This window comes from Colletotrichum jinshuiense, chromosome 1, assembly GCF_051148585.1.
Source record: "Colletotrichum jinshuiense chromosome 1, complete sequence".
In the NCBI taxonomy this organism is placed as follows: Eukaryota; Fungi; Ascomycota; class Sordariomycetes; order Glomerellales; family Glomerellaceae; genus Colletotrichum; species Colletotrichum jinshuiense.
In genome coordinates, this window is record NC_139302.1 from 2,287,317 (window position 1) to 2,311,277 (window position 23,961).

At 53.9% G+C, this 23,961-nt stretch overlaps 4 protein-coding genes across 4 annotated transcripts; 2 read left to right on the top strand and 2 right to left on the bottom strand.

Moving 5' to 3' along the window:
- Positions 1-1,061: 1,061 nt before the first annotated feature.
- On the top strand, positions 1,062-2,479 carry EsH8_I_000611 (ubiquitin carboxyl-terminal hydrolase; the record flags this gene model as incomplete). Its single annotated transcript, XM_083268024.1, has 3 exons — positions 1,062-1,235; positions 1,287-1,481; positions 1,538-2,479. The coding sequence occupies 3 exons, from the start codon at positions 1,062-1,064 to the stop codon at positions 2,477-2,479; spliced, it is 1,311 nt and encodes a 436-aa protein (XP_083118462.1).
- A 278-nt stretch (positions 2,480-2,757) lies between these two features.
- EsH8_I_000612 (Transglutaminase-like superfamily-domain-containing protein) lies at positions 2,758-4,695 on the bottom strand (the record flags this gene model as incomplete). Its single annotated transcript, XM_083268025.1, has 4 exons — positions 2,758-2,941; positions 2,999-3,972; positions 4,027-4,222; positions 4,283-4,695. The coding sequence occupies 4 exons, from the start codon at positions 4,693-4,695 to the stop codon at positions 2,758-2,760; spliced, it is 1,767 nt and encodes a 588-aa protein (XP_083118463.1).
- A 774-nt stretch (positions 4,696-5,469) lies between these two features.
- EsH8_I_000613 (uncharacterized protein) lies at positions 5,470-9,821 on the top strand (the record flags this gene model as incomplete). Its single annotated transcript, XM_083268026.1, has 2 exons — positions 5,470-9,455; positions 9,524-9,821. 2 exons carry the CDS (start codon positions 5,470-5,472, stop codon positions 9,819-9,821), a joined length of 4,284 nt encoding a protein of 1,427 aa, XP_083118464.1.
- Positions 9,822-17,518: 7,697 nt separating this feature from the next.
- On the bottom strand, positions 17,519-19,700 carry EsH8_I_000614 (uncharacterized protein; the record flags this gene model as incomplete). Its single annotated transcript, XM_083268027.1, has 2 exons — positions 17,519-19,098; positions 19,676-19,700. The coding sequence occupies 2 exons, from the start codon at positions 19,698-19,700 to the stop codon at positions 17,519-17,521; spliced, it is 1,605 nt and encodes a 534-aa protein (XP_083118465.1).
- Positions 19,701-23,961: the final 4,261 nt, after the last annotated feature.

Here is a 23,961-nt window from a genome sequence, read left to right on the forward strand (position 1 = left end):
CCAACCTAGTTAACCGGGTTGACGTCGTTTGGTTGTGTTCGTCCCAGAGATCTGGTTGGAAGCACAAACCCCGCCGTGTTCGGAAGATTATCTTGACACTGCACCACTACCAGCTGCACTGATACTGTAGCTCAGACACCAGCCTTCAACTCCGCATCAATACATTGATTTTTTCATTGCAAGGTAAGGTTAATACATCTCTTGGAATATGACTAAGTTTTCGGTTGCCTTCGTAAGCCACACTTTGATGCTAAGATGCGCCAGGTATGTATGTCTTCACCAGATGTTCCTTTACCTTTGATGATACTGGCTGCATTGCATCGTTGTCCAAGAATACCCGACCTTTCCATTATGTTCTCCCCGTGCGATGACAGGTCCTAATTCGATCAAATGCTGTTCCTGATGTTTCGTGTTCTCTGTCAATCAGTCTTGCCGCAAAACGAAGCACTTTGTCTACCGTGTTCCACGCACTTTCCTTCCATTATCCATCAAACCGCCTTCGTTCACGAAACCAACAACGAATGTTTGTTCGTCGCCCGCAGGCAAAGACTGCTAGTTTTTCCTTCATAAGCCGCCGGGCGTTCGACACCCGTGCTATTTCATTCTCGTGTGTTTAGTCTTGCAGCCCTCCTTCCTCTCTACCACCAAACGACGACCACTCATGCCTTTTGCTTTACCTCGTCCTACGGGTCTCCCCCCTCACTGATCATTTATCCTATTATCCCAAAGTCCTCCAGCAAGCGATTGAAGGCGCCAGACTGGTTATTTTTTGCAAGATGACGTCTACCACACTCCCGCGCCCGCGCCCTGATCTGGGTCAACGACAACTGCGAAGTCGCACGGCGCGGGCAGGCGCAGGAGCAGTTGCAGTAAAATCAAAACTACAACATACATCTGACGACATCTCAGCTGCGGTATACAGCCGCGATATTTACGCTTTTGAAGTCAGCTCGGAAACAGATGCAAGCCCTGCTGTAGCAGACAGTTCCATTCTTCAGACAGGCGGCTCAAGTTACCGAAAGAGGAAGGAGTCGCCCTCAAAGGCTTTTGTTGAAGCCGCAATGGCTGATTCGAGGCGAAATCCCAAGCGCAAAGCTACCGAGACTGCCGCCGCCGCCACCGCCGCTATTCAGGAGGCGAGAGACTATCAAGTTCTTCTCCGCGAAGCATTGAAGCCCATTAGCACGGATGAGCTTCAGGAGTGGGAAGGTTGGTGTGAAGTGGAGTCTGAACCGGTAGGCGTCGTACTTGCTCATTCCGGTATTCAAGTCTAACATAGCTTCCAGGCATTCTTCAACGCCATGCTCCGAGAGATGGGGGTTCAGGACGTAAAGGTTCAAGAGGTTTTCTCCGTTGACGAGGACTACGTGGCAACTCTTCCTCAGCCAGTCTACGGATTCATTTTTCTCTACCAGTACTTTGCTGAGAATTACGAGAACGATGAAGTCGTCGACGCCCGCGACCTATGGTTCGCCAATCAGGTTCGCTCCCAATCGTACCTCCCCCCCTCGTAGACAATGCACTGACGAGCCCAAAGACTACGGATAACGCATGCGCAACGGTGGCCATGACCAACATTCTTATGAACAGCGCAGGGGTCGATCTGGGGACGAATCTCCAGGAGTTCAAAGTTTCCACCAGGCACCTCAGCACCCCTCTCCGCGGTCACGCCCTCAGCTCGAACTCGTTCATCCGCTCCGTCCACAACTCCTTCACCCGAAGAATGGATCATTTGAATGCCGATCTCTTCCTAGAGACCGAGGCTGCCGAGTCCAAGAAGAAAAAGCGTAGAGGGCCTGCGAAAAAGCCCAAGAGGTCAAAGAAACAGAAAATCGATTCCGAGTCAGGTTATCACTTCATCGCCTATTTACCAGCTAATGGCTCGGTATGGGAGCTAGATGGCCTCAAGACAAGGCCGGTCTGCCTTGGCCCCCTCGAAGACGGTGTCCACTGGACAAATCTCGTCCGCCCCGAGATCCAGGCGCGCATGCTCCAGTTTGAGGAGAATGCCCTCTCTTTCAACCTACTTGCGCTCTGCAAAAGCCCCCTGACCATCATCTCCAGAGACCTAGCACGCACGATCCGCTCGTTTGAGCTCCTCGGCAATCGCACACATGACTTGGATGGGTGGGCAGGTCTTGTTTGTGGCAATGACCAGCCTTTGAAAGAAAACGAACACGAACGTCTTGCTGGTTTCGGCATCGAGAAATCAGACATCGATAAAGCGGAGGTCGACCCAACCTTTGCGAAAAAGGTTAACAATCCGTCTATGGAAGCAATGGAGCTCTTCGAACTTTATAGCGATTTAGTGACAGAGCAGAAGTCCCTCATCGGAGATTACAATGCAGAGATCGCTTATATGAAGGAAGACGAGGATCGTGTGCAGGGAAGAAAGAAGGACCACACACCCGCCATCCACAGTTGGGTGCAGAAGCTGGCAGAGCACGGCGTCCTTGCCGATTGGGCGGTCATTCCGTAGATAACTCAATAGAGGTATATGATGAGGGGCCGTTGTTTAAGAATGACTGACGAGGGACCGTATTGCGTGGGTAATTGGTATTCGGAAACAGGTAGTCGATTTTGGAAGAGCCTAGGGGAGCAGCAAATCTCTCCGGATGATCACAGCCTGCAAACGAGTCCTGCATTCGAAGAAACAACGAGGGAATATGCAATTATCCAAGACATAGAAGAATCATTACTAAACTACTCTTTCCTTTAACTGGTTGCAACTGAACTAACCACCAACACATTCACGGCTTACACAGGGGTATATACCATCTCATTATTGGACGGAATGAAAGAGCAGCTTTCCCGATCGAATCGCTTGAAAAACAGGCCAGTATCCGAGAACATCGCCGCTTCTGCTTCAGCAGGGTCTCGAACGAGCTCGAGACTAGATGCTTTAACAAGCGAGAAGGTCCCCTGCATGTTCGGGGGTGTCCTGGAAGACACTATTAGCATTACCACTATTACCCTCCCGAGGTAATTGATAACTCACAACAGCCTGTAGTATAGGATTGACCCTGACGGGGGCACTTCGCCGTCGATCACAACTCCAACAAAGCCATATCTACCGTGGCGAACAACATCACCAATTTTGAATTCCATTTCTGTTTGCGGCTCACGGAGCACAGGTTGCTGCTCATCTGCCCGTCGAATAAGACCAAGTATGTATTCGGGGTTCGGAGCGGCAAGAAACATGTCGCCAGGTGGTCTAGGACGGGTGGAGTAGATCCTCTCCACCAACCAAGCATCGTCGAAGCGTAATGAATTGAATCGGAGTGCGAAATGTGACGTGACGTCGACAAACGCTCTCGAATCCAGAAGGGTAGTTGCCCAGGCGGCAGCATAGGCAGACAGCTCTAGGTTTTGGAGAGCAGGCCCAGTTCCCAGACCAGCCAGCCGCTCAACAGACACATCCTGGGAAGTTAGGACGAGGTTGGTATGCCGGATGTTATGTGCAAGCCTTCCAATCATGGTTGATACCGCTGCCGGTGGCATCGTTTCGACATCTAGGCTATGCCATCCGACCTGGGAGATGAAATGTCGAAGGGTTTCCTTGCTGAACTCATCATCGCCCCCGTACGGATCTAGATACATCCTCTCAAGCGGCCTTGAGGGGTCTATAACCCTGGAGCCATCAAGAGCCGTTTCCTGCGTTGCGAAAACCATAGCAAGGACGTGGCCCGGAAGTGCACAGCAGTGGGCGTTTAACCCCAGTCTCTCGCCGATGCAGCAGAAAATGGCGGCCGAGACCATGGGGAGTGATTGATGAGACTCATTGCGCAGTGCATGGCCGATAAGACAATTCCGCAGATTGCGGTAGTTGGTCTCTGGGTCATTCATACCGGTCAGGTTCTTGTACCTGAGCCAGTGGTTTAACGTCAACGCCTTGTCTCGAATGCAAAAGTTATCAAACTCAGTGTGGCTATGCCGAAACTCGACTGCCAACCCATCCAAGAGTCGAGAAACCTGCAATTAGTTAGCTTAGAAGGACGGCGTAATGCCACCGGAGGGAGAGTCTACATCATCCACGTCGCCCACATCATCTTGAATGACGAACATATCAAACGCAGCAAGTGCGTGCTCTAGCCTGCCAGGCACAATTGCCGGAACCTGGTTAGGTCTCCGCGCCTCGACCGCTTCCGCGCTGCGAAGATCGCCCCAGATTTGAATGGCGACTCCCCGACGGATGCTGGCAAGCATAGCATTGCTGAAATATCTAGGCGACAACTTGGTTAGTCATAGACCAACGAACCAAACTGACCGAATGGATTCATACCTCCTGGCCAAGACATCGTCTGCGGCGTCTGGAGTCTGGGCTTGATCCAAGAGGAAATCTTTGGCATCGTAACCTAGAAGGCATATTTCTTCAAACTTCTTAACTCGGCCGTACTTGGTGGCTAGGATCCCATCGAACAGATAGGCAATCCTGGCGTTCCTCCTCTTACGCAAAAGGAAAAGCTGTTTCCAGGGAATGTTTGACACGGGTTTCTCTAGCTTCTCGCTGAATTTGTGGTCAGTTTTCCAGAACTTGAAAGAGTGCAAACAGTAATATCGCCATAATATTGGCTCGTTGGCAAGTTGGTTCAGGCGACTTGATAGCGGGTGTACTGAGAGCAGGTTGTCTTCGGGTGAGATGTAATGTAGTATTTGGTGAATGATTTCATCCGGAATCTGATCGAGCGAAATCATAGCGACAAAAGCCCTACGCGGGCACTGCCAAGGTGCGAAAACCGGGACGCTGCGTAGTCGCAATCGCAGTCGCAGTCGGTCTGGCGGGGTTCGAACGACTTATACCGATATTTGATTTTATAAATTCGAGTTTTGAGTGCTTGTGTAAACATCAAGGTGGAAAGTTTCCAGTTAGTGACTTTTCCTTGGGCGTCAGGGACTGGCTTTCGTGAGAGACGAAGGTAGTGACGGCCATACGCATGCGGTGCGAAGTGGTTGCATCACAATCGAAGACCTCTTTCCCACTTGGAGTGTCTCAAGCTGTGGTAGTGGCCAAGGTCCACGTCCGTTGACGTTTTGTCACCAAAAAGTGGGACATGTCCATGGGAATGCCAAATTGCGGGGAGCTTGCCGTTTACAGCGATTTAATTGGATAAAGTGAGAAACACCCTTCATTGGTCAAGGTCCACGGCTTGTTCCCTCAGAACCCCATATCGCTATTCCTAAATAGGCTTTCGAGTAAACAACGCGGTCTGGGATGTGACCGCGCACCCATGGTCCCTTGCCTGCTTCTCGAATTCCACTTCCACACTGCGACCGGCCAAGTTTCCAGCTATCGCGACAGAACGATATCTCAAAATTGCTAACACTGCTCTTTCGCTTGGTCGTCGCACGGCACGTATACACGTATTTCCTGCATACGACTGCCGATAAACCACTGTCATGACCACAACCACGAGATCGCAATTCTAACCCGCGCATCGATTCCCCCTCTATTAGTCGAACGTGATCGAGATGGTTGCACCAGGCATCGACGGCCTCGACACGCCGCGAACAAACATTGGCGACGCGACATATCTCAGCAGACAACCCGACTTCGACATATCGCAAGAGGCATCTTTCCAGTCTCCAGCAAAAGACAAGAATTTACTTCAACAACTGCGCAATGGCCGTTCTGGAGGCATCAATCTTCGGACCCCGCGCGGTCGCGCACCATTTATGGACCGAAAGAACCTGCCCGCGGGCCTCGGAGGGTCGGAATTCACGCCCATGCTAAAGTCTGCCACGCGAAACAGTGCCCGTCGTGGATTTGGCAAGGAGAATGGCGCTGTACCGAACACGCCCGCATTAAACAAGGTCGAAGAGGACATGACACCCATTCCGAATATCGACACCTCTATGTACCACTCTCGCTCGTTTGTGGACCGTACTCCTCTCCCCGAGGTTGACAGCACGAGCACCGCATCCACGCCGCTTGTGGTGCTGCCGCGACGGGGCGACGGGAAAGGCCCTCTGCAGGACGGAAACCAACTTTCGCTTCGGGAGCAGGAGAGCGTAATCGATAAGATCGAAAAAGAGAACTTTGGTCTCAAGCTGAAGATTCATTTCCTCGAAGAGGCCCTCCGAAAAGCTGGACCCGGCTTCAGTGAGGCGGCATTGAAGGAGAACACCGAGCTTAAGGTCGATAAAGTGACTATGCAGAGGGAGCTCCACAAGTACAAGAAGCACCTCACATCGGCAGAGAAGGACCTCGAGAGCTACCGACAACAAATGATGGAGCTGCAGGAGAGGGCCAAGCGAAAGTACGCAGACCAAAAGCAGCTTGCGGAAATTGAGCGCCTGCAACAAGCCCTGGAAGACAGAGAGGCCGACCTCGATGACATGCAGCGCCAGCTAGCACAAGGCCGGACAGACCAAGGCCAGGTGGACAAGCTGCAAGACGAGCTAGGCGATCTTGAAGCGGAACTTCGCGAAAAGGAACGCATTATCGGGGACCACGAAGACGAAATTGACGACCTCAAATCAAAGCTGGAAGATGTAGAAGACAAAATGAAAGACACGCAAAGGCGACTGATCGAAGTCGAACAGAACGCGCAGTCCAATGACGACCTGGAGGATGCAAAGGACACCATCGACGAGCTGGAAGTCAATGTCCGTCGCTTGGAGGAGCAGGTCGACGACATGAAGGACAAGCTCAACCAGGCGATTGCGGATAAAGAACAAGCCAAGGGCGACCTAGAAGAGCTCCAAGAAGAATTGGCAAACAAATCCGTGGCCACCAAAGGTCTCTCCCGACAAAAAGAAGAAAAGCTCCTGCGATTGCAGGCAGAGCTGGAGGAAGCAGACACAAGATTCGCCAATATCGAGAAGCAGCTCTCCGAAGTGATGAAGGAGAACGACGATCTCAAGGTCACTGCCAAGGAAGGTCGCCGCGAGCGCGAGGCTCTAGACAGGGACTATCAGTCACAACTCGCCAAAATTGAGCAGCAGCTTTCAGACGTGACGAAAGAGAAGGACAGCCTCAAGCATGTCGCGCAAGAGAGCCGTCAAGAGCGGGAATTCTCCGACCAAGAGAGACAATCCCTGTTGACCCAGGTGGATGATCTCAGAAAGGAACTACAGTCCAGACTAGATGAGAAAGACATGTTGCAAAGTCGACACGATGCCCTGACAGGCGAGTCTGCTTCACTTCAGCGTGATGTGGCACGCCTGCAGAAGTCTGTCGAAGAATTGGAAGAGAGCCTTGCCCAGGAACAGGACCACGCCTTGGAGATCGAGAGGGATATTCGTGGCCAGTACAAAGATGAAATCGACAGACTTAACGACGAAATCTCGGATCTTCAAGCCGAAATCCGCGAAAAAGACAACCTTTACGATAATGACAGTGAAAAATGGGAAACGGATCGCCAAACCTTGGATTCGGAACGCAAACGGGCTGAGGAAAAGGCGGTTGGGCTAGAGAGAACAATTGAAAAACTGCGCGAAGCTGAGGGCAACTTGTCAACCAAGGAGTCAAGGTTACAAGAGGCACTGGAGAGCGAGGCCCAACGCCACAAAGACGAACAGGCGTCGCTCGGTCGGCAAATCGAGGACCTTCAGCAAAACCTCGAGACTCGGCAGGCTATGCTAACTGAGCTGCGTAACGAACTTTCACAGGTTCAAGACGAACTTCGGCAGACTCAGCTGGACTACCAAGCGCAGGCTGAGAAAGTTGATGCACTGGAGGATGAGGTGGAGGTTTTGCAAACAACCCTGGACGAGGAATCCGAACACTCTCGTGAAGAGATGGAAGCTGCGAGAAGAGAATGCGACAACCTAAAGCAGCAGCTGGACGAACTACGCCAATCCGCCGATATGGCGCGTGGTTCAGCATCGGCTTCCCAAGAAAATGCTAGCAAGTCGAACCAAACGATTGAACGGCTTCGAGTGCAGCTTGACGAGGCAACATCTCTCGTGTCTACGTTGAACAGGGACAAGGAGTCGCTTCAGAGCCAACTTCAAAAGCAACTCTCGGAGTCAACCACTCAAGTAAACAAGGTGTCTCGAGAAAAGCAGGCACTTCAGGACCAACTCGCGAATCTGAACCTTGAAATGCACTCCTTGCGCGGCTCGCTAGCAGAGGCAAGGGCGGAGCGTGATGAGGTCGAGAGCGAGATGAGGCGTCTGCATCAGAATGGCGAAGAGACTCTGCGCATCGACCGGGAACGGCTAGACTTGAGGACAGCAAAGATGAAGCTCGACAACGAAGTGCGCAGATTGAAGGACGAGAATGGCGTTTTAATGGAGCAAATGCAGTCAGCTGAGAAGTCGCTCGAGGAAGAGATTGAGAAGGCTGCCGAAGAGGAGGATCGCCTCAACCAAGAGATACGCCAACTCCAAACTAAACTACGGGAGATGTCTTCGTCAGAAGGGCAGGAGTCATCTACCACTCGACGCACTATCCGCGAGCTTGAGCGGCGCATCAGAGATTACGAGGACCAGTTAGCGATGACACAACAACTTCCCTCGCACAACGGTGAAGGTAACAGCGAGATGTCCATCATTCGCCGCGATCTCTCGGCGGCGCGGCAGAAGGAGCGTGAGTACTTGCAGCGGGAAACGGCCCACAAGGATGTCGTCAAGGGTCTCAAGAAACAGCTCATAGAGCTGGAGCGGAGAGCCCATGATGCCGAGATGTCCCGACTGATCATGTCACCTGCATCGTCCAGCCCTTCAGCCAGGAAATCAGAAGTCTCCGAGTTGCGCCATCAACTGTCTTCGGCGCAGCAGTCAATTCACGAACTGAAGACGAACGCCCGTGACGCCGAGCGCCGAGCCTCCCAAACCGAACGGGACTTCCAAACACAACTTGACGAACTTGAGGACCAAAAGCTTGCGCTAGAGCAGGCCCTTGAGGACACTCAGCGAGATGCCGAGGATGCTGCCGCTTTGCACGAAAAGGCTCTCCGCCGACTCAAGCAAAAACTCGAGAGAGCAGAGCAAGACCGCCAACTTGTAGCCAATGGCCGTCGTGATATCGACAACATGTCATCTTCAGAACGAAGAGACCTGCAGGAAATGCTTCGCAGGACGCAATCAGAGGCAGACGCACTGGAGCACGATGTTGTCCAGCAACAAGAAACCATCGACGCGCTCATGGCCGCTGAGGCCTCCCTTCGTCGCAAACTCGATAGGGCACGCAGTGAGCGGGCAGCCTACCGCCTGACTGCAGAGAAGCTGCAGAAGGACATCAGAGACCTCAAGAAGCAGGCGGCGAATGAAGCCAAGGACCCGCAGGCTGTCCGCTTCGCCGACCAGCGGATGAGAGAGACGGACGAGGCGCTCGAGACCGTCATCCGAGCCGCCGAGAATGCGGATGCCAAACACACCAAGGAGCTCCGCGGCATGACACTACAGATGGAGTGGATGCAGGCCCGGTGGAAGCGTGAGGTCAGCATGCGCGCGGACGCGGCGTACGCGAAGAAGTTCCTACAGTTGGAGCTCGATGTTGCCAACGGATGGTATGTACCTTTTACTATTGGCTCTCCCGCCTCTTCGCAGCAACCCGCGAAACTAACACTCAAAACAGCAACAAGGCTCAGCTGCGCGAACTGGAGCAGATCCGCTGCGAGCTGCTCGGCAGCCGCAAACCTTTGCCGCCCGCGTCCACTGCTGCGGCGAAGCACGGCACCACCGCGTCCGGCCGGCCGACTCTCAAGACGGTGGCGACGATGGCGCGCTTCATCGCCAGGATGCGCATCTCTGCGCGTGAGTGGGCCAAGCACGAGGCCACGCGCCAGAGGCTGGCGAACTGTGTCGACGAGATGCGCAAGACAAAGAGGCGGAAGCAGCTCAAGGTGGTGTCAGCGGACGATGTCGCAGCCTAATGAGCTCGGCCTCGCCCCGTGGTCGAGACCGCAGTGAGCTCCCGAAAGAATTGGTGTGGTGGTGTTGCGAAATGATTTCCCCATTGGTCCGCATTGCAACCGAGCTGAATATGTTCGCGGCATAATCTTGCTCTCCCCCTTTCTCTCTCCACGCAATCCGCGTCTGCATTAGCACGGTGTTGTGTTCTTTCTCGTATGTAATTGCATGGTTTTTTTTAAGGGGGGTTTTCCCCCTCTTCCTGCATACCCTTGACGTTGCAGCTGGTGTGAGCGGACGATGGTTCATTTTGGGTTGCAACCCCCTTATTTTTCCTTCTTTGGAGTTATCGTCCACGTTTAGAGAAGGATCAGCAGGCTAAGGGGAGGAGGAAAGGGAAATGATTGGCGACAGCTCTTGAATGTTTGTTTATTGACCCTACTACCCATGTCTTCATTTGGCGGCATAGGCGTCGAGAACGGCTTTTGTTTTTTTCTTTTTTGTTGGTCGCCTGGTTGGATGGCAAGGGACGGAGAAAAGACTGGAGTCTGGGTTCCCTTTATTTACTGCTCTGTTTCTTGTTTTCCAAGCATGTTATCATGAATAAACTGCACGGGACACACGAACGTATAACCTAAGAAACTGTGATCCTCCTGTCGGGACCTTGTCTACACCAAACCAATATTGCACAGGTCGTCCTGCATAGGCAGAGGGCTAGACCATTTGGCCCGCTGTATGTCCAGGGCATGTGGACAATTCTCTCGCTTGGTCAACGCATGCATACATACACCTTTATCGACCGCGTCTAGATCGCTATCCAGGTTTGGCAAACCGACTTTTATTGAGGTCCATTTGGGGACACCAGCTAAGTCAAAGGGAGACGGTGCCAAGCAGCTCAGCTTTACTAGGACAAAAAAAGGACAACGACTGTGCAACCCCTCCCAAAATACCCCAAAGAGAAAAAACATTTTCGCCAACCTAACCATTCCCTTTCCAGTGATGATTCTCCGTGCCTACATACATTTGTCAAGAAAACCCTGAATATAGCATTTTGAGGCCGAAGTGAGGAACTATGACATGTACAAGGCGGTCTGCCCGTTTGCGGGGGGTATTATTACATGACGAACAGGAGGTTGGTGTCTGCAAGGTTAGTTATACCGACCATGTGGATGCTGGTCGAGGGCGTTTACATACTCAGAGGGTGACTGCACGAGAGCTGAGGCTTCTGCGTGTAGCGAGTGGCAAGTTCGTCCCGGACAGAGTTGAGAAGTTGCACGTAGCTCTGCTGAGGGTTCTTCTTCAGAGCCGTGATGAAGGCCCAAGACATGGCCCCGGTGGCTTGAGCAGCAATCGTTGCATCGGCCCTAGCAGTCGAAGTTAGCAAATGACAGCTCCGGGCATGCAGACATGACATAAAGGTATTTACGGAGCCCGGACTCTCGTTTCCACACTTGCGGAGCTCGAGGCGGTTCCAACGTGACTCGTCGCTCTAGACGCAAAACGCAGCCGTCGGTGGGCTACGCTTTGGTCTAGAGCATTGGAGAACGAAATATCGCTGGCCATGTTACATCTGGTACAAAAGAAAACAAGAAAAATATAAAGACAAATATGCCCCATTTTTCCCCCTTTTTTTCTGATGGGCTGCATTTCAACCCCGTGCTTTTGCTTCCGTTTCCGTTTTCGAGATCCAGCCGTCTCACCAGGATAGACATGACCTCCCAGGCCGAGCATATTATACAATAGAAAAACTCCCATATGGGGGAGGGTCTCGAGACACTAAAAGGGAAGAGGGTATCATGAGATAGAAGAGAAAAGGTTTGCATACGAGGTCTGGTCGTCTTTGCTTCCGGACAGCATGATTACATCGGCGGGAGATGTCTTGGTGGCCATGGCGCGATTGTGCGCATCCTCGCCAGTTGTGGCCTTCTTAAAGAAGCCCATGATGTTGCTTGCAACACCGCCCAGATCGCCTTGGCTGTATGACGAAATAACACCAAGAAGACCTTGGCCAGCTTCCTTAGCAAGGTTGGGTTCTTTGAGAATGCCTTGAGTTGAGTAAATGTAGGGCAGATCGAGGGCAGTGCCCGAATGACAAGAATCAAAGATGGCAGTGAGCCTCACGCCAGCCTGTAAAGGCTTGACCATAATTCTGTGCATTTCGTCGTCCGTGATGTGACCAGTTTGGCGGAAGTCCACAGGGTAAATGACTTCATCGTAGCCGTCAGGCTCGTCACCATCAAGATCCTTAGTTTGCCCGCCATGCCCTGTGAGTGTCAGTCTCTAACAGTATAGATAGGCAGCCTAGTTCGGCGTACCTGAGTAGTGAAAGAAGAGAGAGTCGTTGGGCCTCGCATCTTTCACCAGCCAGTGCATGGCTCTCAGAAGGTTCTGTTTTGTAGGCTGGCTCATTGGGTTTTGTTGATCGTCTGTAAGAATGACCATGTCCTCCCGCTTATAGCCGAAGCGCTCGACGAGGTATGCCGACATGTTCTTTACATCGTTGATGCATCCGCGCAGTTGTCCGCGTTGACCGAAATAGTTGATACCAATCAGCAACGCTTTCCTCCGGCCGGTGCAGTTGGAGTACTGAAAAGCATAACCGTTGGGTGCGCCATGCCCAAATTGCTGCGGCGCCGTTGGTGGCGGCGGAGGGGCGTGATGGTTCCCATGCACGTACGAGTTCGAGTTCGCCGTCGGCATCCCTGATAATAGCGAGTGTCAGAAACACAGCAATTTCGAGGCTTATATGCCAGCTTCCTAGACTCACCTGGGCGGTTGTTGTAGTTGGGCTGGGGCGGCGGGTAGCCGCCATATTGCTGCTGAGGGGGGGACTGAAGGGGGAGTTTTAGTTGATAGGACCTGCCAATGACGATTACCAGGCTTACCTGATTGTAGCCGTAGGGTTGAGGTGACGGCTGCTGGTAGCCATAGCCCGATCCCTGAGGAGGGTATCCGTTATATCCTTGCTGCGGTGGCCTTCATGCCCTTGGAGTTAGCAGTTGCGACCGGACACGCGAAGGGAAGCTCTGCTGTCATACGGGTAGTAGCTGCCTTGAGGTGCGTATTGTTGCTGCGGCGGACCGCCACCTTGATATCCGCCGTATTGACCTGGGTATCCTGACATCCTTCTGCGATAACGAGACCGTCGTCAGACCCGATGTGTATGTATTTGGCGACCAGAGGCCAGCAAGCCGTCGTCTAGAAGGGGAGACTGGGTCTCGGCGGAGTGGTCTGGCGAAAGGAAGATGCCAACAGCAAGGGTGTCGGTGGGGGGAGGGGGGCTGGACTTCTTTATAGATGGGCGACGAAGCTGCCGTGTGGTTGTCGCGAAGTTGAGAGGTGGTGAGGGGAAGTGAGCGGGGGGAGGTCGAAGTACAAGTACGGGACGAAGATGCGCGTGCTTGGGTCTCGAGGCTGGTTGGGTGACAACAGGTGCAATGTCAGCCTTTCGTGAGCGCGAAAACGGTTCAAACAGCGCGGGCAGAATTGCCAGCACGAGGACCAGGGCTAGCTGAGGAACTACCTTAAAGCGGGAGACGGATCATGCAGCAAGGGTGGCTCGGGGTCCTACTGGCTGGCCGTTCTGGTGATTAGGAATCGACTGGGCAAGACGGATTGGGGTCGAGATCGTGTTCGGCAGAAGACAGGCAATGGTGCAGAGACGGCTGGGTAGCTGGCGCGAGTGAGAGGGGTGTGAGTCGGGGTGGCAGTATAAAATATTATGTTGACGATGTGCAATAGAGGTCTCGTATGGCCAAGCTGAGGTGAATGAAGAAGACAATAGCGCGGGCGGAGTGTTGGGTTGGAGAGAGGAATGTCGGGTGTAGGACGCAGACTGTGCTGGGTGAAGTACCTTGAGGTGCGCCGCGGCGGGAGCGGTGGTGGAGGGGTTCGAGCTAAGGTTGTCGGTTTGATTCAGTTGTTTGGCGGGGGGTGCTGGCGCGTGAGAAACACGGTGAAGGTGTTTCCAGGCCGGAGGTACACAATGACGGCAGGACTAACAAGACTACGTAATGCTGGGGCAGTCGTCGTGGGCGCCGAGAGAGGCTACAGGCGTGTATCAGACGGCGCAAGAAGGCGATTGGATTTGGACGGAAGGGACGGCAGGGACGGCAGAAACGGCCACAAGGCCCAAGACCGAGAAGAGTCTTTTGCTAGCGAGGGTGGATCCGAGTACTTGTTGTTTCCCCAACTTGGAGATGGAAGTCTCCAGCAGACCAGACCAGCGCAAAATAATGACTGCTGCAGGCAGGTGAACAGCCACGCGCGTGGGCCATACCAAGACCTTTCCCATCCCGGTGAGAGCCGAAGATTGGGGCAGAGTCCATGGCGCTAAGCCATATTCGGCTTGCAAACCACTGCTGCGTCGTGCTGCCATGCCACGATGCGGTGCAGCGTCCCTGAAGGGTGTGGCTTGTCAAGTCCCACCCTGCCATGTGCCACTGCCGGGCCTTTTTCTGCGTCGTCATCTCTCCGTTGGCGTTGTCTAGAGTATGTTCTTCTGGGTATCCTGGGCAGTGACAGGTACTATTGGGTTATTCAGACTCCTGTTGCTACTGCTTATTGCTTTTGCATTCCGTTTCGCCGCCCCCAACCCCTGCTCCGTCTTCAGCCGCAGCAGCCCTCCCTCCACTCCACGATTCCAACGCACCCCCCTTCGGGGGGTCTGGCAGTCTCGGCAGACCTCAACTCGGCGGAATCGTATCAAAGCACGTCCAAGTTGAGCCCAAAACACAGCAGTAGCCCTCCCTCAGACTTACACCATCGTCTGCTTCACCTCCGCCGCTTCATACGCACGCTTGTGTCTCGAATCGACCTCCCTCTTACCCCTCCTTTCCTCCCTTCCAAGCTTCACAGCTTAAGCCTAGTCTTCGGCCCCAGTGATGCTGGCTTCTCCGCCAGGTCCCGCTCTACCCGTCCCCGGTCGGGCTGAGCACCTCACCCGGAGTCGACGGCCTTACGCTGATCCATCATGGCTGTGCCGCGATACATGCACTTGACGGAGACTAGACGCCTTACCCGCGCCGGTTGGACCGTGCATTGACCTTTTCATGTTTGCGTAGAGCGCATCAAGACCTCGTGGCATCCAGAATTGCTTTCTTGACAACCGACTACCGGTACCTGTGTCTGGAGTCTACGTGCGCCCCATGGATTAGCTCATCCATCAAATGCTGCGGTGCTAAGCTCACACCAACATGATCCATGGCCGGACACAGTCGTGGCCGTAGAAGCGAAGCCAACCACGGGTCACGGACAGGTCGGTAATAGCCTCAGATCCATCGCCGAACATCCAAGATGGCCCACGGGTCGATATCGACACCCTTGCCGAATATGGCATTCATCGCATCGTGAACCCTCCGCAGAAAATCCCGTGTCTGAACCCACTCGCCAGCATCACACCCACAGGTCCGCCATTATCGCATCTATGTGCGTGTCCGCACGCAACCTCACATCGGTCTTATTGCTGTCTCAGGGGTATTCAAGCCGGGGTTCAAGTGAATCGATCTGCCGATAGCAACGGCCACACTGTTCACGTCCCGCGAAACCATTTCCCGCTTGAACCATTCTTGTCATCGGCCTGCAGCTCTACACGCCACTGGAAATGAAGATTCGACATCTGTGGTTGATATGGACCAGAGTACGCGGTCCACTTTTCCCCAATCCCAATCTGGTAAGGGTACGGGATTGCCGATCACTGTGGCGCACCTGACAGGCAGGGACAAGACTCGGCCTGGCGAATGATTGTCGTTCCTCATTCTGGCCCTAGGAGCATTATGGGGGTCCTTAAGCGATATGGCACATGTCTTATACTTAGATAACTTCGCCTGCACGGGCCATGTCATCTACAGATGCATGTCTTCGACACCTCACCACACGAGTTGTCATGCATCCCGTACCTAATTTCCTCCGACGATGTCTCAAGTCCAGAGGTTTAACGACTCAAAAACGTAATTTTGACTTCCGGTAGCGGTTGGGGCATCCCCAACCGATGAAAGGGCAAAGGAGGCGTACGTGCCCAAGCCGCAGGGAACTCTACCTTCGACTTCGAACCCGACAACGCGGGGGAAGGACATGCGACAATGTCTCTGAGCAGATCGGGTGGCTGTTATCGTTAGGATAGGTGAAATTGATTGATTGGATATTAAGCTACCAACATACGAGGGGACCATGTTGCCAGCTATACCCCAACGACCCGTGCATAGCATTCATCAAGCCACTGCGCGGTGTCTTATTCCAAGCCCCCGGAGCATGGCGGAAGGCCCCAGTCTCCTGGGAATACTAATATCCACGCGAGCCAAGGGATGTCATTCCAGGATCGCAACACTCACCGCATGCATCGCCCCAAGCGCTCTGGGTTGCAATACTAATACCTCGCAACCTCGTGGCATCGATTCTGGCCACTAGGCATGGCAGGCTTTGCCACACAACGGCATGGTCGGTTGAGGGTGAGGCTGGAGCACCGGCCTATGGCGGGCCCGCCGCGACACAATATCAAGCTCTTCCGTGGTCCCTGGTCCGGCTGCTCGGGAACCTTACATCCTCCCGCATTTTAGGCTGCGTTTCCATTTGCTGATGCTTCCCATCTTCTGCCTCATGGTGTGCTTGTCGCCCGCCTGAGGATAGGTCTCGCCGAGGTGCCCCCTGGCCTAACCGGCCCCCAAAATCAGACCCGACCACGGTGTCGTCTCTTAATTCGCCACTGACGAATGAGGGGGGATGCAGCTAGTTCTCATCGCCAGACCAACGGTGATTTATTTTATTTTATTGAGATATCTCGGTGAATGTCAGCCCTGGTTCAGATGGCGTCGTGCATGCATTGCCATCTTTAAGCTCGACTCCCTGGGGTCCCAACACCTACCAAATTCCAGCTGTCAGTTTCAATTGCTGGATTAAACATGATCTCGCTGGGCCACTACGTCGTTCTCAACCCTGGACCGGTGACGTCTAAGAAGAAATAGCTTTACTAAGGCTTCCAGGGGAGGAGGGTACAGCCCATTTCACCGACGGCGCATGGTGGCTGTGGGCATGAATTCCGGCGTGTGGCTTTCCAGAAGCCGTCGCGGCTCCTCCGACAAGTCCCAAAATCTACGAAAGAACCTTGCAACATCACGTAAGTGATGCTAGGTTTCTCCTCGCCAGGTGGACGGCCACGGTTTGTAATGAACCACGGCCGACGCAATCGGCTCCTCGCAGTTCATATTGTAGTTCTCATTGTCGGCTCTCTCTCTCTCTCTCTCTCTCTCTCTCTCTCTCTCTCTCTCTCTCTCTCTCTCTCTCTCTCTCTCTCTCTCTCGTTAAAACATATGAGTGGTCTGAGGATCGACATGTCAACCGATACGGTGCTGCATACAGCCCGAGCCCCAGGCATACAAGGAACCCCTTTCCCCATTACATACGGCCCCTCGGCATATGCATCGCCACGGGCCTTTGGCGATAGGTTTCACCTGGCAGCGTTTTCGGCAATTAGTTGCTACTCTGCCAGCGAGCAATTGGTATATAGTGGTGTTTCCGTGCCAACCCATCATCTACTGGAGGGCCGTGAATAAAATGTTGTATCAACAAGGACGAATCACGACTTCTGGGACTGCTAGCCCATTAAGGAAGAAGAGTAAGGTTTTATTGAAAATAGTCTTTTGATATGGTAACCGTGTATCCAGTCTACCATGCCCAGGAAAGTAATCATCTGCCCAAGTAATTCTCCACGCTAATCAGAAAAGCCTTATGCGTCGGCCATCTTGATGTCTTCCTCGGTCTTTTCCGCCGGTTCCGCCGGTTCCGCCGGCTTTCTCATAAGCCAGGCCATCAAAGTCCAAACCAGTTTCGTTGCGTCAAGTCGTTCCTCTAGGACGAAGAAGTCATACCAGGGGCTGCGACGCACCTCAACCAAACCCCAACTACGCTGCCCGTCGTCATCGCCTGCGCCCTCCAGTACTTCGAGTAGGCGTTCGGGTACGCGGACGCGCAAAATGCTGACATGGTGGAACAGCGAGCTGATTACATAAATATCGTCGTAGCCGGCTCCCTTGACCTTGCCAATGGCCTCGTAGCGAGTCTTGCGGTCCCAGCTGGCCGAGGGCGGGCGGACCATGCGGTAACTGTCGTAGATTGACATGTTCTTGCGCGGCCGCTTGCTGGCAGGCTGGCCCGTCTCAGAATCAGCGTTGTCCTTGTCGCCTTGAATGGCATCCCTCTCGACCTCACGGCCGATGGGACCTCCGGAGCCACCTCCCCAACGAGGCTTCGTCGTCCACCACGCGCCTTCGCCAAAACGCTTCTCAGTCTTGCCCTCTCGATCTCGGTGCTGAGCCGTGACGAGAGCAGCTATCAATTCACGAGCCAAGTCAATGGCATGGTCATTTTCATTCTCGAATGAGGTGGATGCACGGGCAGAGACGGCCGCTAGTGGACCCTCGATCACGCCCTGCCGGGCAGCCTCGCGCGTCTTAGGGGTACGGAAGATAAAAGTGCATCCAGAAGCAAAGTAGGATGTCCGCGGGGGGAGGGGCTCAACCTGACGATTAGAAGGTTGTGCTGGCGACGATGCGGCCGTGATATGCAGACGGGGTTCGGTCCGGGGCGCCGACACGTTGCAGCCAAAGTCATATGCCACAAGCTTGAGAAAGGCAGATAAAAGGCTCTGACGATACTCGCCAGGCATAGACGAACCGGCCGAGGTGCGGTTGACGCGTAGGTTTTCCAAGGTCCGCGGGCCGTCCTGCTCAGATTTGTCCGTATCGGCAACCTTGTCTCCTTCTGGCTCTTCAAGAGACTTGGGTGGTTTCGAGGTATCATCCCAATAGGTTGTAAAAGCCTCCAGACACCTGAAAAACTCGTACGAGTTGCCTAGGCGTGCCTGCTGCTGGCCTTTTGGCGCCGGAATGCGCCTTACTGTTCGAAATGCATCTTCGTTACAATGAGACAACTCACGCTTACGGTCAAGGTAGTTTTGACAGCCGGGCGACTGGCCGCCATTGTTCAGGATGTTACGGGTGTCTGCATTCTTCTCGCGTGCCTCTTCCGGGGAGAGCTTGTCCCAGCCATCAAAGTCAGGCATGCAAGCATGATTCGGGATGAGATCTGCGGGAGTGGCGTCCGGGATGAGATGTATGCCCAGGGCGTCAAAGACGTTGGATGTGACGTCTCCGGGGCGGTACACATTTTGCAGGACTGAAGTCAGAGGCTTTGTCTGACCGGTAGGCGCCGAGGAGTCCTGCAGCTGGGGGCGGCTCTGCGGAAGGGTGACGGGCGTGGGAGGGGGGACATCCCTTGGGTTGATCTTGACAGTGGTTGGCAGGTTTGCTAGGGAATCTTGTTAGGAGGCCAGGTTCCTTGGTTCTTGAGTGTATGAGTGCGGCAATGGCTTGGATAGGAGAAGACGGGCGATGTGTGTGTGAGTGCAGCAGGTGTTTGATTGGTTAGGCGCCCGACGAATGATGGATTCTGGCGGCGGCGGTGGATGCCGGCCGGGACTAGGCGACCCGGCGGACGGACCGCCAAGGAGGCAGCGCCAAAGAACCGAAGCAGATCAAGCATGGCAGGGACGGACATGCCGAATGCCGACAATAACAGGCATTGTCGACTTGCGCGTCTAGATTTGAGCATCGATGAAGCATTGATGTGTCGATCGACGGCATCATGGTGCGGGGAAAAGGAAGAGGAAGGGGGCGTGAGAAAGGGGAGGTGAAAATTAGAGAAAGGGGGAGAAAGAGACACAAATGTTGGTCACAATGCGCGACACGAGATGAGGACGAGAGAAGCCGGCGGGGAACGAAGAATCGACTCTGGAAGGCGCAGGAAACAGAGGGTCGCGTCTTCGTCACCCGAGACGGCGGTTGGTGGCTGACACCCATTGGACAAAATGAATCGGTGAACTCACCCAGGGCGGGATACGTGCCAAACATAGTGCCGCGAACGTCGAAATAAGTTGTCTGATGTGATGGCACAACAGCCGTGTTGTTCGCAGATGGAAGTAGAGTAGATAGACAAGTGGTGGTCCGGTCGGCGGCGGCGGGAATCAGCAGCGGTGGAGAGATGGAAGTCGAGCGGGGTCGGGATCTGATTGATTGTCTGGTGAGATGGAGCTGGATTCACTGTCGCTCAGACGAGGGGAAGGAGGGGGGCATGGCGGTATTCAGGCCTGACTTTTCAACGACGACTGAGGTGACTTGCCTCTCACCTCTCTGCGGAAGGGAAACAGAGTGCAGATGAACAAAGAGGAAACAGAAAGCAAAAGCAATGCAGGCAACTGGGAGAAGGAGATTTGTCGAAGCGAAACAGGAGCGGCGGCAAGGAGCAGAAGCTGTTGGTGCGAACCCATAGCTACCTGCCTTGTCAGTCCTAAGGCCATGGAACGGGTACTCTGTGCATACGGCGTGCGTACCACGACTACTGCGAAAGGCAAGGCGAGGTGGGCAACATGAGGAGTTCATTCAAGAAGCCGCAGAAGCGAGAACTTGGCGGCCGTTGCTCTTTGCTGGCAACTGCTGTTGTTTGTGGTGCTAACCACCACTGTCGGGAGGCTGTTGGACTTGATGGCCCACTGTAAAATGCAGTATTGCTGCAGCATGGTGGTCCATCCCTCCTCAGTGCGATATCTAACAGGTCGATTCCCATGTCAGTTGCCATGTTTGTTGGTTTGGCTTGCTTCAGGGATTGCAACATGATGAGCCGTGCGCTATGATTTGCCCATTCATATGCGAATAGCGGATATCAGGGCCATGTATGGATAGGCAGGCACCTTTGTGCAGGCCTTGGGGTTGGGGCTTTCATTCCCGGGGGCTCTACACTAAGGTAAGCTGGCTTGGGGCAAGGAGAAAGGGGGGATGATGAGACCCGGCCATTTTAGAACGGATATCGGGTCGAATGTTTCCCGTCGTGAGGGGGGCGCTTATATCGACATGGGTCCCAGGCGGCATGTTGCTGAATCATCCACGGATCGGAGAAACTGGACGGGCCTCGGTGGGCGGGACGGGATCCAACGTTCCGGGCAAAAGAGCTGGCAACTCACTCTGTCGCATGGCTAAACCTGGCCGGCCTGAACGACTGGGCCAGCACAAGCAGCCGAACCCAACGGAATGCGTCTTCTTCTGCTTGCTGCCCTACATGCCAACTTGTATGTTTCTTCAGAAGCATGTAGAGGATGCAGTGCTCGTGTAGATGCGATGTGTTGGACTGTAGTTTCACGCAGAACCCGCGACACTGACATCGCTGTGAGAGAACAAACCCTGCTTCCGCTCTTCGCCGCCAGCCAAACGTCTTTCCCCCTCAGTTCGACTCGGGCCCTCGAACGGGCTTTGTTTGTAGGCACTCCGAACCAAACGTTTCCTCAGCTGTCGAATCCTGTCCACAGGCGTCCGGTGCGGCTCCGGTGTTTCGGGATGGATGCCCGTTTGCTCTAGCGTGCAGAGCGGAGTGTCCGACGAACAACCCGCGCAACAAGCTAACTTGCCGCACGAGAGACACGGAACTTTCAACGGTCGATTGGGCCCTTGAACCTTGCCAAAGATCGCTTCGCCTCCCCTTCTTTCCCGCCCCACCTGCCTGTGTTCAACGATGCGTGTGGTGGTGGATGGTGCAGAAACTTTCGCGGGTCTTGACATGCAGCTGTCTGGCAGTAGTGCCGCAAGTTAATTGCCCATCACGTCAATACCTCTAAAAACAAAACACACTTGCGAGAGAATAGTCTTTCATCCCCAAAGTCGTTTCCTACCCCCACTCAAAAGAGAGCCTCTCTCGCTCTGGGAAGACTAGGCTGGACGGCCCATGACAAACGCCACAGCAATAACATACCGTGTTATGATTCCTGCACTCTATTGCCCCGTTTACCAAGGCTCGTAGTGCCAGGTTGCCTTCGACTACCTAAACGGCTCCTCGGGTTACTATGGTACGCGCAATGTTGGTAACCTTGCTCAACTTGACCCCATGGTCCAACCCTAGCCTCAACTCTCCAACTGACCCTGAGCTCGTCCTGTCCACGGACACGAGAGCACGCACGCACTGTGTTTCGGTCTACTGCAGCCAAGGAAAAATACCTGTAACCATTCACTGCCCTCCCTTTCCCACCGTCCCAGACTGATTGACTTTTCTTTCTCGACGCTCGGGTTCGTCCTTTCTCTACCAAAGTTGCCGGCCAGTCTGTCGGCCATCCCGTCTGAGCACCTGACATGTACGGCATGGTATCTAACATAGATCCAACCAGTCACACCATCAAAACAGCCAATCGCTTCTCTGCCAACACGACGCATCGGATTTGACAGTGTGTCTTGTGTCGCCTGCTGCTACCACCGGCTACACATCGCCGAGCCCCGCCGCGGTCGTGACAGTCTAAATTGTAACAGGTTCAGCAACATATTTCCCGGCATCCTAGAATGTTTAGCTGTCGAGTTTCACTCTGCACTTATGGTTGTCGCCCTCGTTTGATGGTCCGCGGATCCGGCACGGAAGAAAACACACAAACATGGCAAAGCCCGCTATTGCATCAATGGTACCGCAGTAAAGATTCAGCCTGGTTGTAGGTCGGCTGGCTGCTTATGGAGTTCCTATTAGACTTGTTGCCCACGTCGAAGCCCTCCCTGTCCCATCCGCTTATATTGGTGCAGCCGGAACGGAGGATCCCCTTCATCATGTGAATCCATGCTGTGGCAGCCGAGCCTGATCGACCAAATGGTGCGAGGGCTTCATTATTATTATTCTTTTATTTCACTTCTGCCCAATAAGGCCGCAAACCTTGGACAATGTTAGCGGCAAACCGGCAAGTTTTCGACGGGCGCGACTTGATGGCATTCGGGCTGTGCTGTGAGCAAGTTTGGAAGTTGTGCTTTTTCTTGTCGATATCCGAGACAATCCAACTTGGCTGTACCTTGCCATGCTCGGAATCTTATTCTCTGGCAGCTGCATCAATGAATGGCAAACGGACAAGGCTGGCCACGCCACGAATGCGTCTTTCTATGTTTACAAGGAGTACCTGGTGTAGATGCAGGATGCCCGTCGGTTGATCGACTGACTAGCCCCTAGGCGTTTGAAGCCGCTGTGGGTAGTAGGTAGTAACGAACGGCTAGGGAGTCCTCTTCGCTTTCGTGGACGGTCTGGGAAGCGCCTGCGAGCTGCCATCCCAAGCGCCCACTTTGGGTGGTCATGCCACGAGGTGGAGAATCCAGGGTGTTGCCTGTGGTTGACAGGCACACACACACACACACACACACACACCTGTGCTTGGGCAGCGAGAGAACATGTTGCGTATCGGCGGCTTGTCTCATGGTAAGCCAGCCGCTCGGTCAGCTTAGTTCTCCATCTTCACCAAGGGGATCAAGAGTTTTCTTCCGCTTTTCATTATTAGCTTCTTCCGAGAGCGCGCCTCCAGAGTAGCCATTACGGCAAGTGACACGAGAGAGGGGGAAGAGATACAGTGGTTCCAATAGCCGAAGCGCGCAAATGCCAAGATGACAGCTTCTTGGGGCCTCTGTCTGATTGCGACGTTCATCCCCAGAAAGATGGGGTGAAGCAGCATCGACGGTATTTGACCGAAGGAGGGACGAGGTGAAGTATCTTCGAGAGCTCTACACCCAGCGCACCGCCAACCACGGTGTGACAACGATCCAGTGGATGGATGAGTCGGTGGGCGATGAGGAGGCGACTTGGTCGATGCACAGACGATGACTCGGCTTCACTCGACTCGGCTGTGCCTCTTGCATAGAGTGCTGTTTCCTGTTTCCTGCAGACCGGTGTGCACGACAGTGTAAGAGGTTGTATTACCCGAGCGAAACGTGAGCGAGGCGCAACAGAGCAGCAGCAGTAGGGGGTGGAGGCAGAGGCAGGCCTTCTCCGGATTTGCGAGCGACAGAATGGACAGCGGTGTGTGGCCCTCATCTTGTTTGGGAACAAGAAGCGAGAGGTGCTATTTGCAGACGTCTTGACGCTGACGATGTGGGCCTTAGGACGGGGGGTCAAATGTAGTGGCCGAGGTCAACATGTTCCGCCCGGTGAGTGCAAGGGTTCGAAATCAGAAGACTCGTGGCAAGCCGGAGAAATAAACTCGAAATAAATTGGGTGACGGCTAAGAGATGCGCGCGCGTGCCCTCTTTGGGGAAGGGGTTTGGGGTACGGTTTGACCAGACGCGCAGCTGCCTGTTTGGGTTCATTAACTAGCAATTGGCTACTTTTATG